At 34.3% G+C, this 18,382-nt stretch overlaps 1 protein-coding gene across 1 annotated transcript in view; it reads right to left on the reverse strand.

Moving 5' to 3' along the window:
• The window catches only part of LOC111054781 (ionotropic receptor 93a), a 32,843-nt gene extending 15,081 nt beyond the window's left edge, over positions 1 to 17,762 (reverse strand). Inside the window, 12 exon segments of the mRNA XM_039427098.1 lie at positions 304 to 459; positions 1,571 to 1,651; positions 2,719 to 2,797; positions 5,616 to 5,836; positions 7,965 to 8,135; positions 8,324 to 8,482; positions 10,392 to 10,497; positions 11,403 to 11,523; positions 12,185 to 12,337; positions 13,800 to 13,898; positions 15,913 to 16,065; positions 17,322 to 17,762. Coding sequence (XP_039283032.1) covers positions 304 to 459; positions 1,571 to 1,651; positions 2,719 to 2,797; positions 5,616 to 5,836; positions 7,965 to 8,135; positions 8,324 to 8,482; positions 10,392 to 10,497; positions 11,403 to 11,523; positions 12,185 to 12,337; positions 13,800 to 13,898; positions 15,913 to 16,065; positions 17,322 to 17,439 — 1,617 coding nt within the window. The 5' untranslated portion in view covers positions 17,440 to 17,762.
• Between the last annotated feature and the right edge of the window lie 620 nt (positions 17,763 to 18,382).

An 18,382-nucleotide genomic window follows, 5' to 3' on the forward strand; every position in this document is an offset into this window, starting at 1 on the left:
AACGGTTTTGTCTTCTTGTCTACATGTCTATTTGTCTAATTAATAAACAACTTGTCAAATTACTAATCGTCTACTTATTCAACAACACACAACAGTGAAACGGTTGTTACTCACACCAATCAGTGAACACTAGACTTCACTTCTAGAACACTTCAACATTTTCTCTCATGAATCATGTATGATATTCAAGGGTAGAAGTATCAACAACACAATTTTTCTATGTTCTAGATTATTCCTTATTCGAGTTTTTTTCGAAGAAATACACTCTCTTAAAAATTGATTATTAAAAGTGCGGCAACTCACACTGATAGTGAAGGGAGACATGAACAAGAGAGCTCGGCTCAACTCCTTCGGTCGAGAGAGAAAGAAAACATATGGCTCCACACTTATAGCAGTTGTGAAGTTCACTGCTAGCTTTCTGGCATCAGTAACAGTAAATGCACATGCACCAAGAAACATCTGCAACAGAACGTTTTTATTTTTATAGTAAATATTCTATTAATATACAATATCCTCGATCATTTATTTCTACAGGTGTGGTAATTGATAGTTCTTTATTGAATTTTACTATAGTGAGGTCCACGTTATAATGGCAGTGTTTAATTAGCAATTGTATTGCTATCATTCAACAAAGCGGGTAGCGCTATCTCTTTCTCGCTTTGCTCTGTTGCCAGATCGTTTTTTAACAATGTAGAAATATAATTCATTAACAAAATATTCAATCTTGATCATGAAAATTCATTATGAAATCATTCAAAAATATAATTTTTTAATTGATAGAATATAATTGATTATTTTAAACGAGAATGAACAGTTAATATTATATCAATAAATCGGTATCAGTTACCCTCCATAAAAGGCATTGACAAGACAGAGTATCGGCAATGTTGTTCTCCCATCATTCTCCACTGCCATTATAAAGTGGACCTCACTATAGTAACCTTTACTCTTTGAAGACACAACCAATAATTTAAATTTCGAAGTAGGATCTATTTTATTTGCAAGAAATATTAAATGTACGAAAACTTTACAGGAGATAAGAATATGTTACTGCAAAAACCTTGAGTGAATTTATTAATAAAGTTTGAAATGATATGATAAAATGTTGAAAGAATCTGAATATCTAGAAATTTCATTGCAAAATATACATAAATTATAGGATTTTGTTCAATTTACTCGAAACATTTAAGAACTTGATGTGGATTTCAGCAGCAATGCCACTGATTATTCAATTTAGAAAGATCCTAGAGATCTGAATCTCCCATATGATGTTATAAATCTTCAAACCATGTATCACAATTAATTTATTTAGAATGAAGTGCATCAATATTTATTGTGCTCATCGTAAAACTATTGTAGCCAATGACATGTATTACCTATTTTTGAAAATTTACACTAGATACAGGGATGTGGAATTTCTCAATACTACTAAGAGTGATATGAAAGTAATGTCTATATCAAAAGTGTCTATATGAAAGTGATGTCTATACCTAAGATGTCTTCAAGTGATAATATTCTACATATCATGTGGAGCTGACAACATTACATTCATTTCACCTTATATTATTACCTTTTTTTGTTGAACAGCACTTATAACTTTGTTCCAAACAGCAGGGTTGAGAGCAGACTCGTCTTTATCTCCTTCAAGTGTCTTAAAAATAATGAAACACGGCGTTTTAATCATCACAAAAAAAAACGGTTGTGAAAGAACACAAGAATTACCACTTGGTGTGGGGAGTGGAGGAGAAATTATAAATTCCTCTTTTCACTATTACTATCAATTAGCAAGGTCTGTAGAAATAGTTCAAATTCAAAATGTTTTTACTGCAGTGAACAAATAATGCATGTTATTGACAAAGTCATCAGGTAAACATATACATACATTTCACATACTCAAGAGTTCAAGACACGAGGCCATTTTGTTGCTTTTTTAAAAGTTTGCTTACTTGCTGAAAGTCTGAGCTGATAAATAGCTAAAGTGTTTCTAGTGAGAATGTAGTCTAGTATTATAAAATCACTTCACGTGTATGGCCTACTTTATTAAAATTAATAAAAACATGTAGTACCCTAATTTACCCTTAAAGGCCAAAGTAGGCCGAAACTAGTGCGTTGAAATGTTTTAAAATTTTAAAATGTTTTAAATGAAAAGGGTAAATTACTAAATGTTTTATATTGTTTTTATTAATTCTAGTATTATATTACAGTAAAAATTGTGTAGCATATTTTGATGGTAACATAATATGGAATGAATATATTGAGTCTTGCTCCAAAATGTACATTGGTGTCATGACCTCTATCTATAGACCTTGCTATCAGAGTATGGAAACTAGTCATTATTTATGCTTCTAGGGAATATTCAACGCCTTTTTCTAAATTTACAGGATAATTGCTATGTGATAACAATAACAATATAGCCTATTACTCTAGAAATCCACTTTGAAATCTACTAGGAAGCCTTCTTCTTAGCAAACTACTCCTCACCTTAGACTAGAAACAGTTTCTGATGAAATTGAGTGAATGAATCTCAATGCAAAGTAATATTGAACATTTTTACAATAGGGAGACTACCATAAACTTGAAAATAAATAAATTCTAGAACAATATTAAATTCACAAAACTTATAATTTCAATATAAATGAAACTATTTTTGATAAAAAGTATGGATGTGATTGATGAAAAATGCATATTTCAGTAGATTGACTAGTGAAACAGTAATACCTCAATGGGAAGTCCAATGTTTTTAGTGGAGTTGCTGAAACCAGTCAATGTTAGATTGGTAGGAACATGAACCGTGTACCTGAAAATTTTTAAATGTTTTTTACAAATTTGAATTGTGATGAGTGTTTGTCTATCTTTCACTTTCACTCAAAGACAAAGCTGTCTATATGATAATTATTATTTAACGAAAATCCCAATAAAATGCTGTAAATCACCCCGAAGACTTCTGCTACTGCAAATATTGACAACAGGGATAACAGCTGGCAAATAATTTTTGGATAGTAGCTCTCATCGAATTTCCATCTAGCTGTTAACCCTGTTGTCAATATTTGCAGTAGCAGGAGTCATCGGGGTGATTTACAGCATTTTTTGGGATTTTCATTAAATAATAATTATACATTTTTATATTTTAAATATAAAAATTTAAAATTTGCCAGCGAGACCCTAACACTTAGCAGAAAAACAGATACTGAAAATTTGAAAAAAGAAGAAAGGAAGATAATTAGAAAAATACTTGGACCAAGAAAGACCGAAGATGGTTATAGACTACAGAAAACAGCCAAGTTGAAGAATACTCTAACATAGAAGCAGACATCAGGAAAAGGCGCCTTAAATTTTATGGTCACATAATGAGGCTTCCAGATCACAGACTTACAAAAAGAATAGTAACATATGTAGCAACCCTTAGTAATGGAGGTGCATGGATGAAAAACGTCAAGAAGGACTTAATACTTGCTAACATTAACAATGATGAAATATACAACAGGAACAGTTTCAGAGAAAAGGTTGAAAAATGGGAAGTTAAACCAGAGATGACTGTGCCAAGAGTGGGAACAAAATGGAGTGAAGCAAGGAAAGCGGAGTTCTCACTGAAAATGAAAAACTGGTGGATTGATAAAAAGAACAAGAAAAACAAAAAATGAACCAAATTTTGCTCAGCGTCTTCCATCTGGGAGCTTGACGGCTAATAATAATAATAATAATAATAATTATACATTAATTAGCATTTGAACAAATCTCTAATTTAATTCCATCTGTAGACTGCATATATGACATGAGTTATGAGTCAATAAATGAGAGTAATTTTGTCGAAGTTTCAATATTGTTTTATAATTTATAAAAGTAGCCCATTCAAGTAAAGTGTTTTTATAAGAATTGACTTATATTTAATGCTTGACTTCATAAGAAAACCACGATTTGTTGTATTTTCCATTTAGTATAGTAAGTTTTACTCACGCAAAATTCAAATTCCAAATCTTATGGTGCAATTCTACAAAATCTCTTGAAAATTATTCTGACTCACTGTTTGCAAAGATATTGTGATGTTTATTCATAATAAAAACACAAAAATATGCTGTCAACTACTGGATACTTGGACTGTAATTTTTTGTGATTTTTATAAGAAGTGTTTACAAAACCGCATTTAGATTATTTTTATCAAAATTAGGGAGACAAACAGTTTGGGTTTATCCTCTTAATTTTCTCCCAATCATTAATTTAATGTTGTGATTGTGAAATGAAATAAATAATCACGAGTTGTATCGGAGAGAAAAACAGTGTCAACTTCAGTGTAACAGAAACTTCTAACTAAACGTTTCTAATATTTGACTACATTTTTGTTCAATGTTTCTTTCCATTACGAACTGCTTGTTAATAATCACTTTTGAATACTTGAATTACGACATAGCAGTCTGATTTTTATAAATAAAAGCTGTTAGCTTCTACTCACATTTGTGGAGCGCTTTCGGACACTAGGCCTTCCTCAACACTCTGAGAAAAAAGCTTTCTGAAAGAGTTGCCAACTCTGTGTGTGCTGAGAAAGGGCCTAGTGTCCCAAAGCGCTCCACAAATGTGAGTAAAAGCAATAGCGTAAGTAGATACCCCATGGTATAGGGCGTTTATGTCGCAACTTTTACTGTTATCTCAAGCCTATAGACCAAGTAGTTCTTTCACGTAAAGCTTTATGACGCTGGTAGTCTCTCATATTGTGCCGTTCATACACTCTTACCCGGTCAAAACAGTGAAAATCGACAATAATCGACAGTAATCGGCTTGAGATAACAGTAAAAGTTGCGACATAAACGCCCTATACCATGAGATATCTACTTACGCTATTGTTTCTCTATGGTAAAAGCTAATAGCTTTTATTTATAAAAATCAGACTGCTATGTCGTAATTTAAGTATTCAAAAGTAATTATTAACAAGCAGTTCGTAATGGAAAGAAACATTGAACAACAATGTAGTCAAATATTAGAAACGTATTCAAAAGTGATTACATTTCTGAGTTATATACATTCTGATAACAGTATTCACTTCACTACCAATAAACCCATGTTTACACCAGAGTTTTTAACTGAGATTTCAACAAATTTCGGCAATTTCTTGCCAATTGAGAAGTAGAGTAACATTTAACTTGTGTTCAACGGGAAAAACTGACAACTTTTTTGAAAAACCTATTGTGATCAACATCTTTTTGTCACTCTGATTTAAACAAATATGATGAATTGTGTTGGAGAAGAACACAAACATGTTTCAACCCTTAGGCCTATAGTGAAATTTTCGGATCTTTTCCGTTATGTGCCAAGAAATGTACTCCGTCCAATTTCTTCTTTGGTGTAGTTCTAGTAGTTCTAATTTTCAAAGTAGAAATTGGCCGGAGTACATTTCTTGGCACATAACGGAAAAGATCCAAATTTTCTTACCTAACTTCAGAAACCTATCTTCAGTGTGACAGAAACTTCAAACTAGAAGTTTCTAATATTTGACTGAATAACAACACCAAATGTTAATGAAATACTACCATTATAACGTGGACCTCTCTATAAAAGTTTTCAATATTTGACTACATCTTTTTGTTCTTAATCTGATAACAGTATTAACTTCACTATCAATAGGCCTCACATGGAAAGTGGAAATGGGCAGATTTCTGGCGCGAAACCCTTGAACGACATGTGGAAAGAGGTGGTCTGAGAGGAGGGGTCCCCCTCGAGGTGTCCAGCTGCCCACACTGAGCAGTTTGGTGACGCGCGCCTCCAAGTACTCCTGGCCCCACACTTCACCCGTCTCCAGCTTCCACACAGTACAGTTGTCACACCTGCCTTCGTTCTGCAATCTCGACTATAATGCAAATACATAATATATATTATATATTGTATTATTATATATTATATATTAAATATTAAATGTATATTATATGTTATAATACAGCAATATACACGGTGTCCCACGAAGAGGTTTACACGTTTGATTTTATATTGCGTGCCCATTCATGCACCGAGCTTTTTCAAATTTTACATAGTTTACAAAGTAGGTTCTAAAAATATTCTGGGAAAATTTCAACTCCCTGACCTTTGTAAAAACAAAATGGCGGCATATTGAAAAACTATACTTTAAGAAAATTAAAAAGGTTTTCTGGTTTTATTAAATCTCGTATTTATTGTTGCACTATAAAGCAATATGACTTTTAAATAAAAAACTAGAACATAGCCTAATGAAGAACCTAGCCAAAGTCCAAAACTATTCAAATTGAAATCCATCCACAGCAACACAATGATAACAGCGCTTAAGAAATGATTTGTAAGCTTTTACATGGAAACTCCGCGGTATCCGGAGAAGTTCCTCTTCTAATGTCGTTTTAGTACCTCATAATTATTGAAGCTATGGGTATAATCTTTTTCCTTCAAGTAACCCCATAAAAAGAAATCAAAACAAGGTTAAATTTGGTGATCGGGGTGGCCAATCTAAAAAATTACTTCCACGACCAATCCAAAGGCCATAAAGTTATATTGATTGACATCAACGGCTATAAAGTTTGTCATTTAGTAATATTGCTTGACATGATTTGCGAAATGAGGTGGAGCACCATTTTGTTGGAAGTTGCTTGATCCATTTCTGGTACCATCAAATGAGTCAAGACTACCGCAACGAAGTGAACAAATCAGATAGCTCATGAAAGTAGTTTTCATAGGGAGCGAATTGGTAAAATTTTCAATATGCTGCCATTTTGTTTCTATGAAGGTTAGGAAGCTGAAATTTTTCCAGAATATTTTCAGAGCCTACTTTGTAAACTGTGTAAAAAAGTTCGGTACATGAATGGGCACGTAATATAAGATTAAACGTGTAAACCTCTTCGTGAGGCACTCTATATATCCCCCCCCCCCAATGCAAACAATCATATCATAGGAAACCTCACAATCATGACTATCCGACTAGAGAAAAAGTAAAAAGTAATCTCGTATGGCTTTTGTTAGTGGGGAGTCCCTTGCGGGAAGGTCCCACCTCGTCTGAATATATAATTTAAGCCGTCAATTGGTCTTACAACTGTCATACTTCACCGACAATTTAACGTGCCCATCTGATAACACGGGAGTGAACTGGTCAAAAACATTTGATATTGAAAGTGATTTTGTATTTTGTATTTTTGTATTTTGGCAAAATTAAGATTTTGAATTGATGATGAGCGGGTTTGAACCCGGGATCTCTTGGCTGATCCCTTATGATCAGCTGTCAGTTGCTTCCATATTTCGAAGCTCTCTATCCACTAGATCACGCATCACTCCGTGGTATCAGACTTATTCAATGGATAATATCTTCAAAATATTGTTATTTTTTCCAAGGTATTTAATTGTATTAGTTATGTTTCAATATTGTGTCACACCTGCCACAGATGTCGGCAAACGCCCACATGGAGTGGCCGTAGTCGAGTGGATTAGATGCTGGCTTCCTGATTCAGAGGCCCGGGTTCAAATCCCGGCCCGGGCAAGATATTTTTCTCGGGCCACTCCCGTTTTTCGGATGGACACGACGGTCCCGGCTACGTAATAGCAGTCGCTAGGTCATGTCAGAGGCCCTGAAATTGATCAGGAGCGACCTGAAAACTCTGACACCAGACCTGAGTCAGCCAGGTCATTGGATACTGTTATCATTATGTCACACCTGTCTTTGTTATGCAGTCTCGAATGCAACGAAAATATGGAGAAAACCTACCAGTTATGAACGTTTGAATCATTCAATGCATAACATATCCTAGGTATTATTAATTTCTCCCAGTTTGTGCAGTTGTAACACCTACCTTCGTTCTGCAGTCTCGACTGCAATGCAAATATACAGAGTGTCCCACGAAAGTTGTAACAGACGAAGACCATAATATTAGTATAGGTTCTACATGAAATCTACTTTGGTATTGATTTTTTACTAACAAGTTTATACTCATTCGAAAGCTTATTAAATTGCCTGTTGTAGGTACCTTAATAGAGCTGAGAAGAGTTGCTCTACGATCTGACTTGGATGGTTTGATAGCATCCCACTCCTCTTCTGATACTTGTTCAGAGAGTTCCAGCTCAGCAAGAACAGACTTCTGCAATGCTAACCCAATGCTCAACATTATTTCTTCAACGTGGCATGAGATGCGGCTGTCCTAAAAAGTAAAAATTAGATGATAATAGCCTTTACTGTCCCTATCACACCACTGACAATCCAGAGATATTCTTGTGGTGAGTACATACCACCACAAACTGCAATTTCTAATAAAACCTTTCATTAATTTATTTTATTCTACAAATACATGACAGCTTTAGAATATTACATGGTAATTTTTATACTCACACCACAAGCCAATTTCTCGGAGGTATTGTTGTAAACGAAAGCAATATTTTGTCCCTCGTCGAGTAGATAGGCAAACTCTGTCACATTTTCCGAGTCTCCAACGTCACTCAATACAAAAAGCCACTGAGTGGTTGGATCCAGCAGTTTCTCAGATTTTGCCTGAAGATAAAATGCAAAAGGAAATATTATAATTATATTAAGATGATGTTGGCCAATAAGTTAGAAGAAAACTTATATCACCAAGGAGAAATATACTTCTTCAGCATCAAGAATCAAGAATGTTATATTGTTACAAAGAAAATGATTGCATTGGCAAAAGTCACTTTATAAAGATACAATAACATTGATACTTTGTATACAAGTACACGTTATATATTATATTATCACAATAATTAAAATACAAATAGAAGTCCCTCGGCCCATTAGGTCACCTGAGAACATTGAGGCAGTGAGAGTTCCAATGTTGCGATCACCACAGCGTCCTGCGCGCAGACATGCGTCTGCTCTTGGACTTTCCGATCGTTCTGTGAGACGAATTCTTCATGATGATCTTCATTTCCATCCATACACGATGGCAATTGTGCAGGAACTTTCTGAACGTGACTTCAATTGTGGAAACACTTTCCAGGACGCCTCATCTCAATTAGAAGCGATTTGGAGTGGCCAGCCCGATCTACCGATATGAGCACTTGCGGTGTTTTGTATGGTTTTTTTTAATCCCTTGCTTATGTTAATCGACCAAGGACCCTACAAGATTCGAGTACCAATATCAGGGGATAAATTGCTAACATAACGCCTGCAATGCTGGCAGGAGTCATGACAAACGCCAGAAATCGGTTTACTCAGTGTATGGAGAATGGGGGACGTCACCTACCTGATTTGATATTCAAAACTAATTGAAACAAAACTTTATATATGTGTCTACATTACAAAAAATAAATACAAAAAATTCTGATCCATACAAAGAGTTTTATTTACTTTTAAAATAAGGAAGTTTTGCTGCCGCACTCTTTACATCCATTTTTTTCACATTCCAGAAGAAAATAACGATCACATTGCTTGATAAAATAGTTATTTGTATATCTAGAGTGAAAAGTACGACTTTTTCTCCCTGTGGGAAAAAGTTTGAAGCCCGAGGCGAAGCCGAGGGCAGCAATTTTCCTGAGGGAGAAAAAATATTTTTCGCTCGTGATGTACACAACATTTTCCTCCATCTACATTTTTTATAGAACTGCAAATAAATCATTCTAATAACTTACGTATTGGTGACAATGATTCCTAACAACATAACCTAAATCTAAAACCTAAAAACGGTCGTCTCATTGGCACTGCCGATTGCACTATCTATCGGCAAAAGTTGTAACAATTATATCAGCTGAGCAGCTACCAAAAATGGCTGACTCCAGATCACGCGGTTCAGATTTGAATTGCCGATCAAAAATATTTGTTGGCTGGTATTTTGAATAGAATAAAATATTTTTAAAATTGTATAAATTTTTATCATCTACTAATATTAAGAATATAATAATTATCATACAAACATATATTTCATGAGTTAATCAAATTTCTGGTTGTGGAATTCAGTTGACTCAATGACAGACACCTCTATTATGCTTTCTCATCTGAGCTTAGACCTTCTAACCTATTACAATGTACGTTTCAAAATAGAGATGCTCCCATGTTATTTAAATGGAGTCACTTTTACTCCCTAGGGAGTTTTTCTGTTTTTTACTACCGAGAGCGAAAAAGTGACAATTTAGTTTCAGGGAATAAAGTAAGTACTTTAGACAGTAGGTGGAGGAGAAATATTTTTGATTGCATATCTAGAGGAAATGATCCACATTGATCTTGAATACATTTACTATATATCAAGATATAGTAGTTACTATAAATTGATGTAGTAACTGTAATCTTCAAGTTTGTTATGAATAGTACTGTATAATCATGAATGTGTACCAGCATAAAGATCTCTCAAGTTCTTTAGAAAGATTAGTTCAGGATTCAAATATTGCAGCAGCCCTGCCTCTATTACTAGAGTGAATTATTGTGAGGTATTATTGTTACATACCAAATCTAGAATTACGCTGATAATACTGTGTTCAACGATTGCCAGGAAATTTCTATTTTTATCGATTCCTGGAAGGTTCCGCAGGGTTCTTTGAATATTCTTTCTTCTGTAAAAATAATTATGAGAGAACAATGAATTTTGATGAAAGGCAATGCAAAATCTATTAACATTCAAGAATGTTTGAAATAACTCACAAACTATTGATAAAGTTGATGAATATTATCACTTTATAGTTGATGAATATTATCACTTTATAATAAACATATTATGTTCTAAAATAATGAATATTTTATGCTCAATTAACATTCACTTTATTATAATTATAGTTGATGAATACAAACTGAATAACTTATAAACAAGGTAATCATTAACTTACAGGAACTTCATAAATCATTAGCTTATTATTAATACTTAGCTAATTATAGTAAAAAATATCTCATTCAAGATAAATGAGTAATAAATTGACTCAATAGTTTGAGTTGAGAAACTGATTTTTCAAGTTGAAATGTCATTTTCAATGACTGAAAATACTTTTTCAGCTTCAACTTATAAAATTGAATATTTATGAAGTTGAGCAAAATAACCCAATCAAGATAAATAAGCAATAAATTGACTCAATATTTTGAGTTGAGAAACTGATTTTTCAAGTTGAAACTTTGCCATTTCAATGACTGAGCATAATTTTTCAGCTTCAACTTATAAAATTGAATATTTATGAAGTTGAGCAAAATAACCCAATCAAGATAAATAAGCAATAAATTGACTCAATATTTTGAGCTGAGAAACTGATTTTTCAAGTTGAAATGTCAATTTCAATGGCTGAGCATAATTTTTCAGCTTCAACTTATAAAATTGAATATTCATGAAGTTGAGCAAAATAACCCAATCAAGATAAATAAGCAATAAATTGACTCAATGTTTTGAGATGTGAAACAGATTTTTCAAGTTGAAACTTGCCATTTCAATGGCAAAGCATGATTTTTTCAATTTGATATTCAAAAATTGATATACCTCTTCCATTCATTGTCACCCGGCTCCAGTTTGTGGATGGAAAGAAGAGCGGATGAAGGATAAGATTTTCCAGGCAGTTCGATGGTCAAAGCTTCTGTCACTGACTGAATATCGTCGTCAGCTGCAAAACATCAAGGACATTTTATAAGGGTACGAAATGAACAGTTAGGTCGATGTTAGCTCTGTTCAAGCCACGCTCTCGATCGAGCTTCATGTGACACAAACGCATCGTGAAGCATTGAAGTGAACAGAACGAGTGATGCACACATACCACCTTGCCTGTATATTCTGGAGTCTGTAGCATTTGGTCTCAAGCATGCATCGACGTGGACAAGAGGTGCTGACCTACACAATTATAACACGCGCTCAAGGAACACTAATATAATACAACAACATAGGACTTCGTTCTAAGAAAAATCAAATTCATATGAGCCAAAAAATAATCAACTCCCTGCCGCAACATCTTAAGGACATTGACAATAGAGTGCAGCTCAAGAAAAAATTGAATGACTGGCTCGCTGATAAGTGTTTTTATGACATGAATGACTTTTTGTTTTGTAATATGTGACGATTGCCAAACAATTTTATTGTTGTTTGAATAAATTCAAATTCAATTAGTTGAATAAATTCAAATTCAATTATTTGAATAAATTCAAATGCTCCACAACTTCTATCACTGCTTTAGTAACTCTACTAACTTGAATTAAATTCAAGAGAGATTACATGGTTCAATGTCATGTATGACACATTTAAATTCAATTCTCGTAAATGAGGAACCTCACTCAGAGATATTTGATCGTAGATGAGTGCGACCGATTTCCACTGGACGGCGTTGAGACTGCGCAAGTCAAGTAGCAGTTGAGGCAATTCTTTGCCAGCGGTGGAGAGGGGGAGGGTGATCGCTTCTCCAGTTGGCAAGCGAGGACATTCCACCTCTGAAACCACCAAACAATAAATTATTATAATAAACTATAACAATTAACAATTATAAACTATAATAATAATATTCGTATGGCTTTTATTGGTGGGGAGTTCCTGACGGAAGTTCCACCTCGCCTGGATATATCATTTGAGCCGTCAATGGGCCTCACGACTGTCATACTTCAGCCGGGACCGACAGTTTAACGTGCCTATCCGATAACACGGGAGTTATTATAACATTATAATTATTATTATGAACATCTAAATTTAAAAATCTACTTTGTGAAAATAATTAAGGACTGAACATTTTATGAAGTGAACAACAACAAAACATGTTGATATAAAATAGAATAATTATAGTACCCTTTAAAATTGAAAAAATATTAAAAAACAAGAATACAAATTGTAATGTAATTACTAGTTTCGGTGATCACACCATCGTCAGGTTATGGGTACTATAATAATTCTATTTTATATCAACATATAAGTAAGTAGCCCTGAATTCATACATTTTACAAAACAACCCATTTCGGACTATAAGTGTAACCTTATCTAAATTTGGGAGAGGAATAGCACAAGGTTACCTTATTTTTTCTCTCCCTATCATTTTAATTATGTACTTGTTGTATGAATCAATAAAGATTGAAGATTATAATACGGGAGTGACCTGGAAGGGTGTGCACATTTTTGGACCCCTCTGTAGGAGTAAATATATATCGTGAATAAGTTATTTAAGCCAGTTCTACTCTATGAAACAGAATGCCTCACAATGATAGAAAAGCACAAGAGTAGAATTGCCTCCTCAGAAATGAGATACCTAAGGAGGGTGGTTGGAAAAAACAAAAGAGACAGAGTGAGAAATAGTGTGATCAGAGAATCATTAAAACAGGAGGGAACTGATTACCACTGTTCAACGAAAAACCTTAGGATGGTATGGCCATGTAGCTCGGATGAGTGATGAACGAAAGGCAAGGCTGGTTATGGAGGCAAGACCGGAAGGAAACGAGGCAGGGGACAACCACCACTGCAATGGAATCAGTATGTAGAGAGTATAGCTGCTGCAAGAGGAAAGACAATGAATGAAGTGAAGAGAATGGCACAGGATCGTATTAAGTTTAGAGAATGGTTGAAGGAACCCGACGCTTAACGGCAAAAGGGTATGAAAAAGAAGAAGAAGAAGAAGAAGAAGAAGAAGAAGAAGAAGAAGAAGAAAGAAGAAGAAGAAGAAGAAGAAGAAGAAGAAGAAAGAAGAAGAAGAAGAAGAAGAAGAAGAAGAAGAAGAGAAGAAGAAGAGAAGAAGAAGAAGAAGAAGAAGAAGAAGAAGAAGAAGAAGAAGTTATTATCATTTTGTATGGTTTACACATTGGATTAAAGAACATAATCTTGAACTTACAATATTATTCCGAAAATTATGAGCCACAACCCACAAGTTATTGATGTTTTGTTTGAAATGCTGATAATTAAGGTGATTATTACCTGTAATTGAAATGAATAGGATGTCACTATTTTCTTGTCTCTTCTCAAACAGCTCCCAGGTGTCACGACAGGCGCCAATTGATAGAACTATTGATACACCTGCATTGAAATCATTCATTATTAAGAGAATTTACACTAGATGGGTACAGAAATGTTGTGAAATTTCTCCAAATTGAGGTAAAATTGATATTTGTTTCAGTTCCACATGTTATGTTATGAAACTGATAGAATTGTTTCCATTTCACATTGTAAAATCTTTTGTTTTTGAGAATTCTTGTTTTCAACAACATGTATCAGTAAACAATAATGTTCTTGGCTTCCAACTTTATGCACCAATATTTAAAAGATGTTTAAGTTAATTTCACAAAAATAACTGAATAACTTAAAGTTTTCCAAATGAGAAATATTTGAAGAGAATTTGTTTCCATAAAGAATTCATTGCCAGTCTTAAGTTTTGTATGCATTTTCTCCCACACGTTTTATTTCAATTTCAACTCAAAAGAGTCAGCTTCATTATTATTTTGCAACTACTCATAACTATAATCCGGCTCAGTTCATCAATATTTACAGCCAACGACGAAAATGATTGAAAATTGTTCTCAATCTATTGTATTTTTGTACAATATTGGGCATTCCTTGTGTGCAGAAAAATGTTTTTCATCATGAGATTTAATCAGAAATCTGTAGTTACGGTAATTATATTTCAATTGCTTCAAGTTGAATGAATTACAGTCGACCTTCATTGCTTAGCAATCCATGAATATATTATGTGATAAACGTATATTACATTGATAACCGTGGTAAGTCAGACTTAACTTGTATAATATGGTAGTATATTATGGGAATGACATCTCATTACTCAAATGACTATCATTTTATTTATAAATTCTAGATACCATTTATATAAAATTACTATTATACAGGGTCTGTATAATAAGTAACCGGACTGACCTCAGGAAATTTTTTATTGGCAAAATATATACAATACTTTTTGTGTAGTTGAGATAATTGTGATAATTATTCATATTGAATGAAAAAGACTAAGAAATTGTCAAAAAACCACAGATTTATTGATACTTAGAAAGACCGGTTTCGGTTATTATCAGAGATTGACAATGGTGTAATAACCGAAACCGGTCTTTCTAAGTATCAATGAATCTGTGGTTTTTTGACAATTTCTTAGTCTTTTTCATTCAGTCTATACAATATATCTTTAGGAATCTTCAAAGTAGTCCCCATTGGAGTCGATAACACGCTGATACCGGATTTTCCAATCCCTGAACGCTCCCTGGAAGTCGGCAACCTCTATGCTGTTTAGAGCCCTCGTCGTAGCACGTTGAACGTTTTCCAGAGTCCCGAACCGCATCCCCTTAAGTTGTCTCTTGATCTTGGGGAACAGAAAGAAGTCCGGTGGTGCCATATCCGGGCTGTAAGAAGGATGTGACAACGTTACCCTCGACTGTTTGGCCAACTGCTCGGTGACGAGCAGGCAGGTGTGCGACGGAACATTGTCATGATGGAGGATCCACGAATCAGCAATCCCCGGACGGACTCGATGAACCCGGGCGGTTAGTCGTCGGAGCACCTCTCTGTAGTACTGGCCGTTCACAAAGAGTTTGTACCACCCGGCCAAACTGTAAACGGCCAGTACTACAGAGAGGCGCTTGTCGAATATGCCACTACCGGACTTCTTTTTGTTCCTCAAGATCAAGAGACAACTTAAGGAGACGCGGTTCGGGACTCTGGAAACCGTTCAGCGTGCTACGACGAGGACTCTAAACAGCATAGAGGTTGCCGACTTCCAGGAAGCGTTCAGGGATTAGAAAATCCGGTATCATCGTGTTATCGACTGCAATGAGGACTACTTTGAAGATTTCTAAAGAGATATTGTACATATTTTGCCAATAAAAAAATGTCCTGAGGTCAGTTCGGTTACTCATTATACAGACCCTGTATATACATAGTAGATAGTAATGGAAATTCATTCCAAATCCTTGCAGATTAACTTGTATCGCCATTTTAGTAAAAACTTGATGTACGTAACAAAGAAATTCATTATTGATCAAGACTAAAATGAAATTTAGATGTTCAGATAAATTTGAAATCAACTTACCGTCAGTGAAAGCAGCTTCTTTTAGTGTTTGATAACGAGTTCGCAAATGGCCAACGGGCAAGTACTCCTTGTTTATTATTGAAGCGTACTTCTTTATGACTGAAAGTACCTCATCGGTGTCCTCACCAAGGAAGTCCTTCTCGATTGCTACAACTTCGTACAGACATATTGCATTTTATTATTTTAACATATTATAGATACCAATAAGATCGTAATAAGATCCCAATAAGATTGTTTTGCTGATAAATGCAGTTCAATGACTTCCTCGGATTTTTAGTGACAGGACTTTAAATCTTAGATCATGTTGAAATTTAAGAGTTGAAATTAACGTTACATATAAGTGATTCAAATCGAATAGCTACCAAACAGAGGAACGCATTTCCAAAATTATAAAACCTTTTAAAAATTTCCAAATAAAACTGATTTAATGAAATTACAAATTCTGTTTTCAAGTTATTAGAAGCTTCCATGGGGTTCAGCTGTCTACACATGCTGGATATATTATATTGGCTCAATACAATAGAATAATAATTTCCAAACAAACCATTTAAAATGCCCAAATAAAACTGATTAATGAAATTACAAATTCAGTTTTCAAGTTATTAGGAGCTTCCAGGTCTCAGCTGTCTACACACGCTGGATACATTATATTAGCTCAATACAATAAAATATACAAGTTGGTTAAAAAAAGAACAATCAATACAAGCAAAAGTTAATTTATTATTGAAAAATTTTATTGACTGGATCAATAAAAAGTGAAAGTGACATAACCAACATTTTGATTTGGACAGTATAGTATAAATTGGAAATGGGACAGTTTTGGCCCATTAAGATCTGGCCATACAGAGAGCGATCTGTGTAATTCTATAGGCCAATCTATCGAAGAGCGAGACAGAGAATCCAAGACAGAGAGCGGTCTAAGATATTATAGATAAGATCGCAGATCGCTCTCAATGGCCGGACCCTGAGAAATTTTCATTCAGAATCACATTTTAATTTTCCAGCATATAGACCTAACTGGGAATACATATCTATTTTCAAATCAGACTTCTTAGGTTTAACTCATACTTACGCGACTCAGGTCGAGAAGAGACTCGACTCTAGTCGAGAGCATGTGTTTTCAAATGGTGACACTCAGACCAGACGATTCTAGTCTCCGCGACGTCACCATTTGAAAACACATGCTCTCGACTAGAGTCGAGTCTCTTCTCGACCTGAGTCGCGTAAGTATGAGTTGAACCTAAGTTGAGTAGTTAACAACATTATGTAATGAGTAACTTAGTAGAAAATTACTAGAATGGAAATAAGCAATTTTAAGAAATTCATATTTTATTATACATTCAGATCACTCAAGAATAGGCTATAATGTGAATTAAGAGCATTTGAAATGAAAGCTTTTAGCAACTCACCCATAGATAGTTTACTGCCAACATCCACCGCTGCGCCATAGCTATTGTAGGTACTATCTCTAGCCGAGAAAACAACACTAGAAATTGAGATTAGGCTGAAGATAATTCGCACATCCATTACTTCTTTCCTTTGAATTCATGACACATAACTAACATACATCTCCCGCAGTGAAAACTGATGAGCCCTTTTGATCAAACGTAAATAAACTACCTACTCCCAGTGAAAGACTTAGGAGAAAAAATGTGTTAATGTTTTTGGTTTCTCAAAAAATACTGTACGAGCAAAGACGATGGGGTTCTGTTGAAGGGCATTCTAGATGGATGTGTGATAAAGCTCGGAATACAACTGTTACAAGGTCTTCAATCTTCAGGTCATGCATGCTCAAGAATTGGATGCATTAAACATTTATATAAATAACCCACGCGATGCCAGACCCTAAAGGTCGACGCGTAGGGCGCTCTCTTGTCAGAAAATCATTTCTTGCATCAACAACAACCAATAATGACATTTCACATAAAAACTTCCGGTCTCCCTTATTATAAATTGAGAAAAAAATCATTTTTCCACATTCAATCAGAAACATGGATGTTATCTAGTAGTGATATCATTTGTATACCTAATTTTCTGAGTAGGATAAGGTTTGAATCTTTAAAAAATAATTTTCTCTTCATTCTTCCAGAAATAGGCTACATGAACACTACCTATATCTAGCAGTGATATCATTTGTGAACCTAATTTTCTGAGCATTACCAAGTTTGAATCTTTAAAAAATAATTTTCTCTACATTTGTTCAGAAATAGGCTACATGAACACTACCTATATCTAGTTGAACCTAATTCTCAGAGTATGATTAAGTTTGAATCTTTAAAAAATAATTTTCTCTACATTTGTTCAGAAATAGGCTACATGAACACTACCTATATCTAGTTGAACCTAATTCTCAGAGTATGATTAAGTTTGAATCTTTAAAATGGTGATCTCTGTCGAAATTCATCATTGTGATCGAAGCTTCACCAAACGATCAATTTATGATTAGATATTTCCTCCCTATCAATACCAA

The sequence above is a fragment of the Nilaparvata lugens genome, chromosome 4, assembly GCF_014356525.2.
Source record: "Nilaparvata lugens isolate BPH chromosome 4, ASM1435652v1, whole genome shotgun sequence".
NCBI lineage: Eukaryota > Metazoa > Arthropoda > Insecta > Hemiptera > Delphacidae > Nilaparvata > Nilaparvata lugens.